This window comes from Apostichopus japonicus, chromosome 23 (assembly GCF_037975245.1).
Source record: "Apostichopus japonicus isolate 1M-3 chromosome 23, ASM3797524v1, whole genome shotgun sequence".
Classification (NCBI taxonomy): Eukaryota; Metazoa; Echinodermata; class Holothuroidea; order Aspidochirotida; family Stichopodidae; genus Apostichopus; species Apostichopus japonicus.
The window spans coordinates 11,449,734-11,466,583 of record NC_092583.1 but is presented as its reverse complement, the minus strand read 5'-3'; the positions used below and the strand labels follow the sequence as shown (position 1 = coordinate 11,466,583).

The 16,850-nt window shown below is 37.1% G+C and overlaps 1 protein-coding gene across 4 annotated transcripts; it reads left to right on the top strand.

Moving 5' to 3' along the window:
- The first annotated feature begins 1,576 nt into the window (after positions 1 to 1,576).
- On the top strand, positions 1,577 to 16,836 carry LOC139964511 (uncharacterized). Of its 4 annotated transcripts, none has more exons than XM_071966122.1 (10): positions 1,577 to 2,143; positions 5,760 to 5,963; positions 6,306 to 6,758; positions 6,996 to 7,433; positions 8,785 to 9,213; positions 10,253 to 10,720; positions 11,521 to 11,582; positions 12,220 to 12,348; positions 15,730 to 15,808; positions 16,108 to 16,836. In XM_071966122.1, the coding sequence occupies exons 1-10, from the start codon at positions 2,020 to 2,022 to the stop codon at positions 16,227 to 16,229; spliced, it is 2,508 nt and encodes an 835-aa protein (XP_071822223.1). In that variant the 5' UTR covers positions 1,577 to 2,019; the 3' UTR covers positions 16,230 to 16,836. The 4 variants fall into 4 exon arrangements, 2 of the variants coding, with proteins under 2 accessions (XP_071822223.1, XP_071822224.1); XM_071966123.1 differs by having other exon boundaries at positions 1,578 to 2,143; positions 16,120 to 16,836; XR_011791998.1 differs by lacking the exon at positions 16,108 to 16,836 and having other exon boundaries at positions 1,581 to 2,143; positions 12,213 to 12,348.
- The last annotated feature ends 14 nt before the right edge of the window (positions 16,837 to 16,850 follow it).

The window sequence follows — 16,850 nt, the reverse complement described above, 5'->3', positions numbered from 1 at the left end:
GTTCGAGGCCATCTTTAAGTGTCATGGGGGTGGGGCGGTGGGGAGGGGTGGGTGTGGGGGAACTGGAATCGGCTGATTAAGGGGAAGAATGTCCAGTTTGACCATTTCCCCCAATATCCTGGAAGATGCACCAATTTCAGATATTTGCGGTTTTGTAGCGGTTTTCTCAAGCAGAAAAGGACAATTCAGAAAGAGAAGCTATCCAAAAACGTCATCGTTTTTGTCCCGGGGAATTCCTAGTGGTGAAATCCACTTTTCAGTTACATCTTTCATACCTCGTAATTCCAAACACAAATAATCTCATGCTTTAAAGGGAAATTAGGATGCATGGGACATTTCTGAAGATCCATTAATTAAAGACTGAGAAATTTTGACTTAGCTTTGTTATTAGCTCGGAATTATTGTTTTTTTTTCTTTCTTTTTTTCGTGAGAGTTATATCAATCTTGACTTATGGGGGGACCATATTAGGGCGCCAATATGGCTTCCACAAAGGGGAGCGACTCTCTCCCAAGCTAGTCGTTTATAACTAAAGCCCTGTTTCGCAGATCTAACGAAAAGCCGGCAAATCATCCCAAAGATGACGTTCCCGGATAGCCATTCAAAAGTGTTATCGCCAGGTGCAGTATTGGACGGATTATGAAGGATTGCTAAAAAAAAAAGCAGTATAACATACCTCCCCGCCATCGAGGTTGCTGGTATTCATCAAAAGTTCAGTAAACCTGGTCGTTGGCAGAACAGTGTTTGGGCTATTTTGAACACATAGAGGAAGTCATTGACTCCTCATATACGCCACTGGAGTAAATGTTAACGTAGGAGGATAACCAAACTAAGCAGAAACCAATTGATCATTTTACCATAAGTAATCTTCTACATCACAGGCCTACCCTGTTCATTCATTCAGTAAGTGATAATTAGTCACTTAAAATCCATTGGTTTTCAAGGACTCAAACACGTCGACCGAAATTAAAAGTGCAGAAATAATGCACATAAGATATATCACCGCTTTCGTGCAGTAATGAATACTACGCAGGCTCTCGCCACCCCCCCCCCCCCCCGTGCCCTAAACCCGAAGTTCCTTTGTAGTGTATTGTTCCAAAATTAAATTCGACTATAGGTATATAGGCTGTTCTAATTCTTACCCTTCGTTGATCGTTTGCCTCTATGACATCACACCTGTTTGCTCCCAAGTTCACTTTTGGTACGAAAGGCGGCAACTTCAACTTGTCAATATCTCAAAAACTGTACATAGGAATTGAATGCAAATTTCACCAGAATGCTTTAGATTATGTTCCTCTTTAAACATATCAAAACGAACTTTTGAGTTGACCTGGACTGTTCTTCTACATCGTTATATCTCCCGACTGGAATAAGATATTTGGGGTGGTGATGGGGTGGGCAGTGGGGGTGCATTCACGACAACTATACCTATCACATAACCCAAGATCAATAATTAGGTTTTCTTTCACTTGAAACGTCTATTGTGGTATACTTCTGATATTGATAATCGTCCTGGTAACATCACACCGGTAGTTCATGTTCCTGGTGACAGTCTGGACTTGTATATTGACCTAACATTATTTAACGTTCAATACGCCAGGGCCATCATTACCCTTAAAGGTCAACTTTCTCAAACAATCACGTTCAAGACCAAGGTCATTGAGTAACTCAAACTTGATAAAATATAGAAGAAAAACTCGAAAATACAACATGCTGAATTAACTTTTGTCCTTCTAAGCAACTTTCCCCCCAAGGACTATTGCTGGTTGCCTGTCTGGTTCAGCAACCAAAAAAAAACTGTGTGAAATCTACAAGCAAAACTTTACGAACAATGTCTGTTTGCAACATTACCATTCTGTCAGAACCTCTTTAACATTCAAAGGCGAAAGTTGGGTTACGCAGAGGATTGAAGACCATGCCTTACCTCTGAGGACGAGATAATTTGGTAACCCTACAGTGGTTTTTAACTTTTAAACCCCTCCTTATTCGAAAAGGGTTTTATTGTATCAGCAGTTTTCAAGATGAAGACGGGACAGAGATTTTCTATTTTATTTCTTCTTTTGGCCGGTTTCTTTCTCCTCGCCGGAGCCCAAGAAGATTCTATGAGTACTAGCTTTAGTGCTTCCAATTCTCAAGAATCGTCACGTAAGTTGAAATATAAAGTAACAATAAGAATAGGAATAAGGCAAAAAAAAATAAAGGGACAAACCCAAATTAAGAATTTTTTAACCAAAATGTATTTACTCATTGTCTCGCGTGATTTTGAAGATGATTTTCAAGTTGATGACTAAATTTTAACTTCGAGCTTTATCTTGTTGAGTTGAAGTTTGACAAGATTCTTTAAAATATTTTTTTCAGCTAAAATTCCACATTTGAGGGGTTAGATAGGCGGGGTGGGGGAGGGGTGCGGGTGGACGTGGAGCAGGGCAAAGAAATTGTATGGCTTGAGCGGCATTCAATCTCTGGGCTTATAATCATTGTTAGTGAAGACCTATTTTTTCCCCAGTCAGTTTCCGTTTACTAATTTATCCTTTTTTTCAAAAGTTTTTTCAAAAGTTTTTTTTAAATGAATTTATTTATTTTTATTTTATCTTTTTTCTTGGAGGGGGGGGGGGGTCTTATTGTTGTTTTATCCATATTATTTTACGTCCTTAGTGCTTTGTTCCGTAATACTGACAAGATATTTTCACAATATTGCGAAAAGAAACGAAGTTGTGTTATTCTATTCTTAATTATTATTTAAATATATATAAACCAAAAATGATAGTTGGGTTTTATATTTTTCCTTTCAAGTATACCTATCCGTGTATCATTCACGTAAGTCGCTTAAACAAGTGATTATTCAAGTCATACACTAATTCTTTCATTTTTACGCTCGACACGAAAATAAAACACCCCTTATCATTCTTAGAGTGAGAGGTATTCTTTGTGGGTGATTCAGCTTAGAAGCGATATTAAATCTTTTAAATGAGGAACTTTATTTTCTTCCATTAACTAAACTATAGTGATTGCAGTGAACTAGTTAAACTTGGCGAAAGGTTCTCTCCCGCTAACACAAAATAATCAAAGAATTACTATCGGTACGTAGATACAACCAATTTCGGGGAAATATATATATACTGTCGTGAGTTTTAAGCGCGTGTGGTTTCTGTTAAGTTGTAGGACTACTCTTTTGGGATCCTTTGTTCAACTAGTTACACTAGTTCTACTATAGTTAAACTTGTTAAAATAGTTAAACTTGTTAAACCAGTTAAACTTGTTAAACTAGTTTAAATAGTATAACTAGTTAACTAATTGAACAAAAAAATCTCTAAACAGCAGTTTAAACTATAGTGCAGCTGTCATGCAACACTATTAATTTCGAAAAGGGTACGTAGAAACCACCAATTTCGGGATTTTGTTTTTCGTGAGTTTCGCGTGCCAGTGTGGTTTCTGTTAAGTTGTAGAACTACTCTGTTGGGATGTTTTGTTCAACTTGTTACACCAGTTCTACTATAGCTAAACTAGTTAACATTATTAAAATAGTTACACTAGTTAATTTTTTTTTCCAACTGTATTTATTTACAATACCGTAACACATAATACAAAAGAATCAGCAAAAAGACTTACATAAATAAGCTTACATGAAGAAATCAAAATATTCGTTAAGGTTACACAAATTGTTGTTTTCCTTAGATATGAAATAAAAAGGTCAAGTCGAAAGAGAAATTTAAAATAAAATTCGTGCACATCTGGGATTTTATTATTCAACCTACAAGTGTAAATATATTTGTTAGCATGCAAAAAAGTTCACAGGATTACCCATATCATCAAAATCACCAAAACAAATATTGGTCAATTTAAAAGTAATTATTAATTTTAATGCAATTTGAATTCACAGCCTCCCAGAATCGCTCAACGTGACTGCAATTATGGAACAAAGTGGAGATTTGACCATTTTCATTTATAAAGCAAGCTATTTTTGCCTAAAATACGATGTAGAAAACGCAATTGTAAATATGATACTTTGGGGTCATTCACAGCCGTATAAGGAAGCCTAAAACTCTTATTCCAATCTATTTTCACTGGAAAATTCATAGCTTACCACTTTATAATAGACGACGGGGGCGTGCAGAGACCGGTAATTAGCTTATTATAAACATGTTTGGTTATTTTCTGTGTGCGCATGCACATATAAAAGTTGTTTTCACTCATTGGGAGCAAATCAGAACCATGGTACCCCCTCCCATGACTAGGAATGGCGTTAATAATCCCAAAGTATGAAGTAAAAGGAAAATTTATCATATATATATTTTTTCGCTTGAAACGTGCAATATGGAATTACCGAGCCATCATTTTTAATGAAATCTTTCACATGAATAGTTCTGTGACTTTTATAATGAAAAATCACTTTATTGTTAACCAATCATATGACTGTTGTTTAAAATGATTTCATTACCGTAATTACTATCTGGATGAATACAAATTAAACTAAACCCAAGCCTCACACACTTCTCTGCAAAACAAATATTAGAAATACATGAAACTGCCTCGTTATTGAAATTACATTTAAAAAGAAAAGCACCACCGAACTGTTTTAGGTACAAATCAAACAATATTTTTCCTCTCTGAGGGGCTAAATACCGTTTTACCCAGCTACATGTTTAGACTTTTAATGAAAGATTCAATATCTGTCATATCAAAGCCACCATTAACTTTCTTATTAATAAGGGTGCTACGTTTAATCTTATAAAGTTTATTGTTCCAAATAAAATTATATTAACCTATTTGATGAAACTAAGAGGAGGATTTGGTAGAACACTAAAAAGAAAAACAAGTTGCGAAATGGCCAAACTCTTAATTACAGTTATTTTACCAGTCATGCTTTGACCACATCCCAAGTAACTGTTTGAGCCTGGATAATTTGGGAAGAAAATTCAAGAACAAGAAATCTCCATTCTTTGTAGTAAATAAAACAAGAAGATATTTCACGGGACCAAGAGTTACATTAAAACCATACTCATGAAAATAACGGTGAAACCTTGAAACCAAAGCACCCAATGGAAAAAAGAATGATTTGCTGAAATTAACTTTTAAACCCAAAGTGGCAGAAAAATTATTAAGAATTTAGTTAACAAACTCTACAAGAGAAGCGCGTGAACCATCTACAAATAAAAGCAGTATCATCGGCATATTGTGAAACTCTAATTTCAGAGTTATTGATATATATGCCCTTGATACGACAGCTGGTTGTAACCATGAATGTGAGGAATTCTGAACATAAAATGAAGAGGAAAAGACTGAGTGGACAACCCTGTCTTACACCTCGAGAAATACAAAAATACTGAGAGAGATGGCCATTGTTAATAACAAAAGATGTAACGTTCCCATAATAAGTTTTAATAAGTTCACTAGTTAAACTTGTTAAATTAGTTTAACTAGCATTACTAGTTTTAACTACTTAAACAATAAATCTCCAAACAGCAGGTTAAACTAGTTTATATATATATATATATATATATATATATATATATATATATATATATATATATATAGGTAGCACAGGGTGTTAATCCGGGACCGAATAACAATGAAAATTCTGGTAATGAAATAACTTCTCTGCGACGCATGTGACGTTGAGTATTTAATACCAGCGAGCTGTATAACACTAACCTAAAAACCAGCCATGTAGGGAGGCAGTAATATGCAGTTTGATAATCCCTATCACGATAGTGTCTATATCTATCGATATTCAGTTTTTTCTACTTCTTCTTTGTTACAGTTTCTATCCTTGACAAGAACCCCTGTTCATTCCGCGGTAGTTTCCTACTGCATAAACAGTCAACACGACTGGATCCCTGTACGGAATGTCTCTGTCTCAACGGAACGACTACCTGTAACATAGAATCATGTCCCTCGGACGCCGGATGCGCGCCAAAAGAGATCGTTATCATTGACAGTGAATGCTGTCCACAATGTCCTTACAGTAAGTAAACAAACATCCGGTTTTTCAATATGTATTTCCATATGTTTTTCAGAATGAATCAGGTCCTTGAAGCCGGATTCGGGCCTTGGTTCTCTGTATTTTTTGCAAGGACGGCGGAGGAGGCAAGTTAACAGTGACGTTTTGTTGATAAACATTTCATTTCTGATTGAGTTATGCAACGTATCTTGTTTCAACAGTTTTAGGTCATCTCTTTTGATACTGCAATTCCAAAATAGAAAACTTGATGAAGCAAAACAAAAACAAAAATTACTCAGACTGAATATTTCTCTTTTTCATTCATTGATTTTAAATGTTTTTTTCTTTGCTATAATTTCTTTTCAGGGATGTTTGTAGCAAACACGGAGATAATCGACAACCAACCGCTAGTTTTCAAGGAAGGCGATAAAAAGAGGATCAAATTCGGTCTTGATATAACCGTCGATAAAAGACGAACTTCGAGAATCGTCCGGGGTGAAAATTTATGGAAGTTAGGTGCATGGATAAGTGACAACGACGAAGGAACAGGGGAAAAGTTTTCCTTCCAAGAAAATGTCTTTTCTGAAAAGGATACAGCTCAGGAATATGCCAAACCTGCATATCCACCGTGGGAATGGTCAAATCTCAAATTTAATGCCGAATTTACCGGAGGAGTATGCGAGGATTATCAATATTTTTGCGTCGAATTCAACCAAGCGGATGAGCCAATCTCAACTTTCGACCTTAATTTTACCTTCACGGCAGTCGATAACGAGTTGGAACGGCTGGTTGACTGTGTATCTCTTGGTGAATGCCAAGGTAAATACTATTAGAATATTTAAAGAAATGACAGTTTAAACTATCTATATATATATATATATATATATATATATTTATATATATATATATATATATATATATATATATATATATATATATATATATATATATATATATATATATATATATATATATATATATATATATATATATATATATATATATATATTAAAGAATGCTTTATGTATAACCAAGTATATTTTTTTTAACTTTCAGGGATGATAGCCACTGACTTAGATTGGGAGATGGAAGCGCAAGATCCAAACTTTGGTACAGCTACCCCGGTTACTATGGATGTAGACATTTCGTTCACACAAGACTCGGTTGATCGGAAGGGTGAAAATATGTGGAGAGTCGGTGTCTTCGCCAGCGCAAACGAAGATGGATCCGGTCCAAGAATAGACCAAGTCTACCAGACTCTCGACGAGGCAGGAGCTTCTACAGCCAAGAAAGGTTCTAACTTGGAATTGGCTGAAGTCAGCACCAATTTCGAGATTGGTACGGTTGGTTGTACACCGGAGTCATCGTACGTCTGCGTAGAATTCGCCAAAGGTGATACCCCGGATCCAGATTTCACATTGGGAATCGAATCTGGTTTGGTGAGCGAGTCAGGCGACTCTCTTATCAAATGTAAACCACAAGAATGTTATGCAAGTAAGTAAAAAACAGACAGGCCGTTTTGAAAGGTTACTTGTTCTTAAAGATTTATTCAGTACAGGATGAAAATGCAATTTATATTAAACCCCTGGTATTCATAGGTTTTTGCTACAGATTCACCTTGAGATCATCTTGGCGACCCTCCAGGGGCAAATGTTGTGGTCTGGGGATGGCACCTACGGGCAGGAGATATCCTCTCATTTTTTATGATGGTTAAGGGTGTTTAAATGGAGTAATATTTTACAACTTTTGAAGTAATTTCTGTTTCAGATTTTCCACTATTTGCTACAACTGTTTTTTTTTATTCTCCCGAATCCCTACTAAACATTGGGAAAAGTCAATTCCTAAATCGCGTTTCCGAGATAATAACGCTGAAAGTCGATGCATTATTTTCCAAAGTGAACTGGAGATGCTACTAGGATTGCCCTAATCGAATAGTGGTCCGCAAAACGTTTTAGGCCAGGAACTTCTCCACGACCCACCAGACCCCAACCCTTATAATTCATGATCAGTTGTGCATGAAAGCTACATTGGACCATGGACGCCTCGGGAAGCTCCGAAAACTGCAGATGATTTATCCAAAGAATACTCCAGCGACCCACCGCTATCCCTCACGACCCACCGCCCATGACTTGCCGCCCACCGCGACCCACCGCGACCCAAATAGTTTGCAACTTCAACGTTTGACATTTGATCTCGAAATTTTCATCACTTATTTCATCTCGATGAAATTTCAACATTTTACCTCAAAAGTGTCCACGTTTTATTACAATAGTCCAATGTTTTATGTCGAGAGTTTGATGCCTTATCTCGATAATTTTAAGTTTCATCTAAAAATGTTGACATTTCTTTTATAAATGTTGACGTTTATCAGAAAAGTTATGTCGAAATTTTGGCGTTTTTTCTTTTTGAGGTTTTAAGTTCGAAATTTCGTCTATTTACACTCTTAACTTTATGGCAGCGTTTTGTCTCGAAACTATTGGCTTTGTATCTCTAAAATGTATTTAGCTATTTTTGACGTTTGATGATCCCGATATTTCAACGTTTGTTCATGAACTGTTAATTAAAGGTTTTATTGACAATTTATCTCAAAATGTTCATCTTCTTCATGTTCATCCCTCCTACTCCCTGACTCCCCATACCTACCTACCCACCCCACTCCCCAGTTTTCGGTGTCACTGGTCTAGTGTAAAAAAAAAACACCAGTTGAACCCTCTGGTGCTAATTATTAGAAAGACTTTCTGAACCGTATGACTCGACTTCCGTTACATAAACAGACGATTTTTTTGTGGATATTAATCCAAAACCTCCACCTTTGGTTCTTATTTTCGTATCTTCCTTCTTACAGGGGCCATTTTCAGCAACCTCATTCCCGAGCTGACTGGCGATTTCCCAGCCTGGGAAAATCAACCAAACACGATCCGTCTTAACGTTGACGCTATCACAGATAAATTACTGTCTACTAACGTACCTGGATCGTCTCTATGGGAACTGGGAACGTTCTTTAACAAACAACCGGATGGTTCGGGACCTCGCATTGGCGAACAGGGAATACTTGATCCTTACCATAAAGATATCGATCTCCTTGATGACGATGATTTAGAATTTGATAATCTTGACTTCCAAGGAGACCTCACCGGGCTTGTTTGTAGCGACGTTCCATTTCTATGTGTTGAACTGAAGAAGAACGAGGGCGCTTCCATCGATTACACATTTGGGACTAATCCTACTCAAGTACCATTCGTGGAGTGTCTTGACTTTTCAGAGTACTGTGAAGGTAAATGTTAACTTAATCATCAATGGCAGGGACGAAATCCAGGTAGTGGGTCCAGGGTGGGGGATAATGAATTTTGTTAGGGGGGGGGGAGTGGAGGAGGGTCAAATTTATCTGCTTACTGTCCCTTAAATACAAATGTATGCGTTCGGTCTGCAATTTTACTTCATTCACTGAGAATTTAACCGTTTTAAAATGGCATTTTATGAAATTAAGACAACTATCAGGTTGTTGTTTTTTATTCATTTGATTAAATGAAGATTAAATATGTTAAGTTAGTAATAAGTTAGTTTTGTATTCCGACAATTCGTCACACAGAAAACCATGTTAATAATGTGAAAAACAAGATTTTTAATAATTTACTTCAGTAATTAAATTGAAAATAGGCCTTGTCAAGCTGTTCGAAAAAAATTAAGTCAAAGAACTACTTTATTGGGAGTCGCGTTAATAATGTCGTTCATCAATCTCGCAATTTCACACTCCGGCCAACATTTTGACAGTGATTAAAATTTTCACGTCTTCACGACACCAACAAGAATAAGAATTCTAAGAATTCTAACCTTGATTTGTGACTTTAAATCCATTTCTTTAAGCTGCTTTCACCACCTACCCCTCCCTGCTAGGTATGTTAGTAGTATGTTAAAACATATAAACACAATACAAACCCAGGCGCGTATCCAAGGGGGGGGGGGGCGAAGGGGCGAAGGGGCGACCTTCTTTGAGCATATTTTTTTGGTTTTTTATGATATCGCTAGTAATTTCAAAACAGAAAATGCGTAGGTGCAACTAACAAAGCCTGGGACGTGCCATTTCCAGCGATCTGGGAGGCATTTTCGGCCAAAATTGTCTTGTACGCTTCGCGCCAACTTATTGTACGCTTCGCGCCAACTTATGGTGGCGCTACACTTAGATAGTTTGCCTAGAGGCTTCGCCCCTCCCTTGGCAAATTCCTCACTACACGCCTGTACAAACCCATGTTTAAATGTTGACCAGATGGATGAATGCTCTCGTGTTTATATGCGACACGCCTTTTTCCTCGCAGGAGTGGTGTTTAATGGCATCGTTTGGGACAAACAAGTACCCGACCACGTACCAGGGGAGCCTGTGCCGCTCACGATCAATGCAGTTATCGAGGTAGATCCTAACAGTAGGGCTTTACTCGACGGTAACGATATGTACGAAATGTCGGTCTTTGTCGCCAGTGATCCCGATGGCGATAACCGGAAATCTCCTAGCTTCGACCAGGTATTAACACCCGAACAGATGGCCACCAGCTTGCCCAAAGGGGGTCCACTCAGGATAAGTAACATACAGACACCACCTCTGGTAGTAGAACAACTCGGCTGTGGCGAATTTAGATACCTCTGCGTCGAGTTTAAGAAAGGTGATAGTGCAGATCCTGATTTTACTGCCAAATTTGCTCAGAGTGATCGAGAACTCGGGTCAGCCGATGACGATGTGATATTTAAAGAGGACAGCTTAATTCACTGTCGCGAAGAAAGTTGTCCAGGTAAGTCAATTGAAAACTATTTCTTCATAAACTACACTACAATCAACCATTGAAATAATGACAGCTTTGGTAGATGATATTTTTGTTTCTGTTTTGTAATTTTGCTGATTTAGGTTTAGAATAAATGTTGCCTAGTTTATAAATACGATTTTTCAGGTTTCATAGTGAATGGCAATAAAAAATGTTTAAAAAAAAATATTGAAATTTTTTATTTGCCGCTAACATTTCACTAAATATATCATCACAAGTAGGCCTACTTGAAGGGACGAGAATTTCTGGAATTCCATATAATCAATCATTTCCCGCCCCGTTCATGTATGGGTTCAGTATAGATGAGAAATATGAGGATGCCTTACATTCTTCTGCAACGAGGAGGGGGAGCTTATAACTCCGTGGCTCGGGTAAAGTTTGTGAAAAGTGATAAAGTAATGCTAAAATGTTGAGTTACTGATATACAAAAAGTCATTTCATTGTTCTTTCATTCCACAGTAAACATTCTTCATATATCTATTTTTTTCTTTCAACTTTATATTAAAATAAAACTTTTCTAACTGACTAATTTTAACAAACAAATTTGTCCTGTCTGTTTCCTTGTTTGTATTCGTGCTTTTATTGTCTCATGGAAAGTCACCACTTTTTTTTTTCATTAACTTCGCATAAATCTGATTTACCCTTACACTCATTATTTTGATTTAAATGCAATCTATTATTACGTTTAGACATTTATATTTTTTTGTAGAAATTTTTGATTTGCTTTCAAACTTTGTTAAGCAATTTGAATATTTTCGTTTCTGTGTTAGTCAATTGGAAGCATCATATTTTGCAGAGAGGATTCTCTGCGAACATTAACGATCATATAAAGGTAAGGCTAAAACAATGACATTTTGATTGACAAATTAAAAATGTAATTGATTACTTTGTCTGGAAGCATTGAGGTTAGCTTGATGTGATAGTTTGCACCCTCAAATAAAAGTCACATTTCCAACTTCTTCTGAAAGCAAATTATCACCTTAATTAAAGGTACGTTAATATGTTAAAGTAGGAATTAGGAAATTAAACGCCATTAAGTTTTGTGGCACTGATTTTTGAGTTTATTCTTTTGTCATTCCTAATGCCTTTTTTTTTGGAAGAAAGGGCACCAACATTTGAAAGCCAGTATAATTTGCATGTTGTGAAAATTCCCTTTTCTACTAGTGGTCACACGATATTTCACATTTAACTTTCTGACTAGGAGATTATTCTTTTAATGTTTTCTTTTCTCTTTTGGGGAACAGGGGAGGGGGGGGGGTTGTTGTACGTAATGCAAGGTAAGAACATAGTATGACGAAATTCACGTTAAATGTATTATTTCCTCTTCGAATTGTTTAACTATTTGTATTGGTAACAGTAACACCCCCATATGTTAAACTACTTTCACTAATGTCCATGCATGTTGTTTGTGTATTTGCTATGTGATATCAAAACATGTCAATGAATTATTTATCTTTGAGAGATTGCAGCCGCTTGGGATGAGAAATGGAGACTCCGAATGTGCTTCATTCAGCAACTATACCCTCTACATGCAATATGACAGGAGACTAAATATGGGCTTCATCCCGTACAAGAACTCACAGAGAGCAATAAGACAGGTGAGAAAGTATGGGTTTCATTAAGTAAGTATTCATATAAGTCAATATGGTAGGAGATCAAGGGCGGCGGAACCGGGGGGCACAGGGGGCACGTGCCCCCCCCCCCACTTTTCCTCAGGTTAAAAATGTGCCCTTTTTCTCCATAAAAATTGAGGTGTCTCATCTCAAGTTAGCAAGAGGCCAGGGAACCAGAATGAACACTCGGGAAGGGCCGTTTCCGGCCATCTGAGGGGTTTGTAAAACCAAAAATTTTCTGGTACGCTCCGCGCCAACCGATGGTGGCGCTCCGCTCAGATAGTCGTGCATACAACTTTTCAAATCCTGGCTACGCCCCTGACTTTAATGAATTTCTGTGGATCAAACTCAAAGCTATTTCGAATGAAAAAAAATTTGTTAAGATATTAACAAGAAATAAACTCTAATTCGGAAGATTCCTACATTAGCGACTAGCATGATTTCACCTCATTTTGTCTCAAAAGAAAACTCGTTCCTTGTTTCCCAATTTGCACATTGGATATTGCAGTGCTAGTATGCATATTTTCCTTGAGGGGGGGGGGGGGTGGGGGCGTTGATGAAGTGATGTGTATACGCAAATAAGATTATACAATAAGAGTCATAAAGGGTACTAAATATAAGGCTGCATCAGTCCAATCGAATTTCTGCAAAGTGCCCTTTGATGTCGGTGCCCCCCCCCCCAGATTAAAAGTGCTTCCGCCGCCCTTGTAGGAGATAAAGAATGGGCTTCATTCAGTAAGCACTCAAATAAAGCAACAAGAGAGGTAAGAAAGTATGAGTTTCATTCAGTACAAGAACTCACAGAGAGAGCAATAAGACAAGTGAGAAAGTATGGGATTTATTCAATTAATATTCACAAAAAGCAATAACACCGGAGAGAAAGTATGGGTTTCATTAAGTAAGTATTCACATAAGTCAATAAGGTAGGAGATAAAGAATGGGCTTCATTCAGTAGGTACTCAAACAAAGCAACAAGAGAGGTAAGAAAGTATGGGTTTCATTCAGCACAAGAACTCACAGACAGCATGAGACAGGAGAGAAAGTATGGGTTTCATTAAGTAAGTATTCACATAAATCAATAAGATAGGAGATAAAGAATGGGCTCCATTCAGTAAGTACTCAAATATAGCAACAAGAGAGGTACGAAAGTATGGGTTTCATTCAGTAAAGGAACTCACAGACAGCAATGAGATAAAGAGAAAGTATGGGTTTCATTAAGTATGTATTCACATAAGTCAATAAAGATAGAAGATAAAGAATGGGCTTCATTCAGTTATAACTCAACTAAAGCAATAACACAGGTGAGAAACTATGGGTTTCGTTCAGTTCAAAACTCACAGATAACAAAACGTCAGGAGAGTAAGTATGGGCTTCATTCAGTAAATATTCACATAAAGCAATAACACAAGAGAGAAAGTATGGGTTTATTCAGTTAATATTCACATAAAGCAATAAGATAAGAGAGGAAGTATGGGCTTCATTCAGTTAGTACTCAAATAAAGCTATAAGACAGATGAATGAGAAACTATGGGCCTCATTCAGTACAAGAACTGAACTCACAGACAGCAAAAAGACAAGAGAGGAAATTATGGGCATTATTCAGTTAATATTCACATAAAGCAATAAGATAAGAGAGGAAGTATGGGCTTCATTCAGTTAGTACTCAAGTAAAGCTATAAGACAGATGAGAAACTATGGGCTTCATTCAGTACAAGAACTCACAGACAACAATGTGTCAGGAGAGTGAGTATGGGTTTTATTCAGTAACTATTCACATAAAGCAATGAGAGAGGAGAGGAAGTATGGGCTCCATTCAGCTAACATTCACATTAAGCAATGAAACAGGACAGAAAGTGTGGGGTTCATTACCCGTTCGTAAGTATCCATATAGAGCACAATAACTGGACAGAAGTCAAGGACTTCAGTAAGTACGTTCAGAATGAGATAGGAAAGAAAGTATGAGCTTCATTCCGCTATTCGTAGGTAAACACATGAAGCAATAGGACAGGAAGCGAAAGCATGGATTATATTTATTAAGTATCCACATAAGGAAATGAGTGGAGAACAAGCATGGGCTTTACTCCTCATTTCTTAAGAATGCACATAAAGCCATGGGACAGAAGTAAGAATGAAAATCATTCCGTAAGTTTATACATAAAGTCATGGGACAAGAGAAAGAATGAAATTCATTCCGAAAGTTTACACATAAGTCATGGGACAGGAGAAAGAATGAAATTCATTTGGTAAGTTTACACCTAAAGTCATGGGACAAGAGAAAGAATGAAATTCATTCCGAAAGTTTACGCATAAAGCCATGGGACAAGAGAAAGAACGATTGACGAGCATACGTGTCTACGACAGAATCAAGGAGGTTTGCTAACATGTGATATGATTTGACCTCCACACCCCCCCCCCACTCCCCACCACCACACCCATCAAAACAGTTTATCTTTATATCAGCCAGCAACGTGTACCTTAATTTGTAATATATAGATTTATACTCACACAAAATGGTTAATAGGTATAGCATATTCTGCAACTGTGTTAGTAATAATCAAGTGTTATTGTAAGTATTAAGTAATAATCAAGTATTAAGTAATAGTATCAAGTATTAAGTAATAATCAAGTGTTAACTGTATTTTATGAGCTATCAGTAATTTAATGTTTTGTTGTAGTTGTAGGTTATGTAAGCCACCTTAACGACATACGGTGAAGAGTATGCAAGTAAGTGATATACCTTTCAAGCTGTATTTTTATTTTTACTGTGATACGGCAACTAAGGTTAAAAAGTTGATTTTACAAGTGCATGGCATGATAAAACTAAAATTAAATGGTATCACTTGCACAAGGGCGTAGGAACCGGGGGGGCTGGGGGGCGCCAGCCCCCCAGTGAAAAATGTGGGGGGCGGAAGTATCATTCCGCCCCCCCGCTCCGCAAGTCAGAAAACCCCTTTTTCATTTCCAAATGAGAAAAAAATCTCATTTGGAGCACCAAATTGCATTTAAGGCCAGGTGAAAATGCAAAATTCTTTACAAAATGGAGTGGGAGTTGAAGTGTGCTATATTGCACCAAATTGCATCTGAGGCCACCTGGAAATGCAAAAAAAATCCAAAGGGGAGGGGGACACCCCCTCCCCTTAGACCCCTCCCCCAGGCCGGCCATCAGTCTTCAGCCCCCCCCCCCCACTCAAAAGTACCTTCCTACGCCACTGCACTTGCAAATCGTGTGGATGTAAAATATCCACTGGTCAAGACTACTCCACGATCGATCTCTCACTTGTAAAATACTCAAAGATAATGCCCAGTTATCAAATATCAACGTGTGTAAATTTTAGTTTGAATCTTTTAATGTATTTTATCTTACAGCTTCATATGAGATGTAAGAAAAAAAGACTAAATGCTAAATGGTATAGAATGCATTGCCAGCCAAGTTTCGAAAATAAAGGTGAATAGCGTCCTCTACTTTTGCATGGATTTTTTTTTTTTAAATGCCAATTGACTTGTATATAGATTGTGACACTTTTCTGGGAAGAATTCCAAAGTAACTTCTTGTTTTATTTTATCTGATATATCATTTTTAATCTTGTTTAGCCAGGGAGGGTATTTATTTCACCAACAACAGACAGACACATAGACAAAGTTTGTGAAAACAAGCAATCGCTCTGTTTTAATTATTATGATTGAACTCATGTTATATTTTGTTGTTTATTTGCAAGATTTTTAAGCAACAATCATGTTTTATAGTTTTTTTTAAAGGTGACAGTGGATCTGGGAGAAGAAGAAGAAGTACAATGAGCAAACTGAGGCTTGGTAGGAGGAAAACAAGTCTTGCAGGAGAATACCTCATCCTAGAGAGGGAGCAGTGAGGGGTAGTAACAGGGGGGGGTGGTGGTTCGAGAAGGGAGAGTGAGGGGTCGTGAAAGGGTAGTGAGAGGGTAGGGATGACAATTTGTTCAAGCATGTTTTTGTTTTAAACTAATAATATAATACGATTGCGCGGAAAGTATTTGTAAGTAATGTTAAGAGATTCTATATAGAACGTTCAATTTTCTTATCTGAAACGCACACGTAATAGTTATTTTAACATGAATTAAACTAGCCGGAGTTCATTGCTGTTTTAAATAAGTATATAGTTTTGACGTGTATTGACTGTTTTTGGTAAGTATAAATATATATATATGTATATAAGGCAAAATATGTCACCAAAAACAGAACTAGTATTGTTCGATACAGGTGACAAACGCCTACAGTGGAATTACGATCTTCCTTACCGGTTTCGAACCTCTGGATATACAATCAGCGTCCATAGCCTAGTGGTTAGGGTGTCCGCGTACAGAGCGGGAGGCCCGTGGTTCGAATCCCGGTGGAGGCTGAAAGTTTTTTCACTGTTCTTGATTTTCCAACTTATTACGATTTTCATTTATATATATATACATATATATATACATATATATTGTTTTTTTTTTGTTTGTTTTTTGGGGGGGGGG

Excerpts from the sequence above, each read along its gene's own strand:
- LOC139964511 (XM_071966122.1), top strand. The coding sequence starts at position 2,020 with ATGAAGACGGGACAGAGATTTTCTATTTTATTTCTTCTTTTGGCCGGT. Across the intron at positions 7,434-8,784 it reads ACCACAAGAATGTTATGCAA|GGGCCATTTTCAGCAACCTC; the intron begins GTAAGTAAAAAA and ends TCCTTCTTACAG. Across the intron at positions 15,809-16,107 it reads GCCAAGTTTCGAAAATAAAG|TTTTTTTTAAAGGTGACAGT; the intron begins GTGAATAGCGTC and ends CATGTTTTATAG.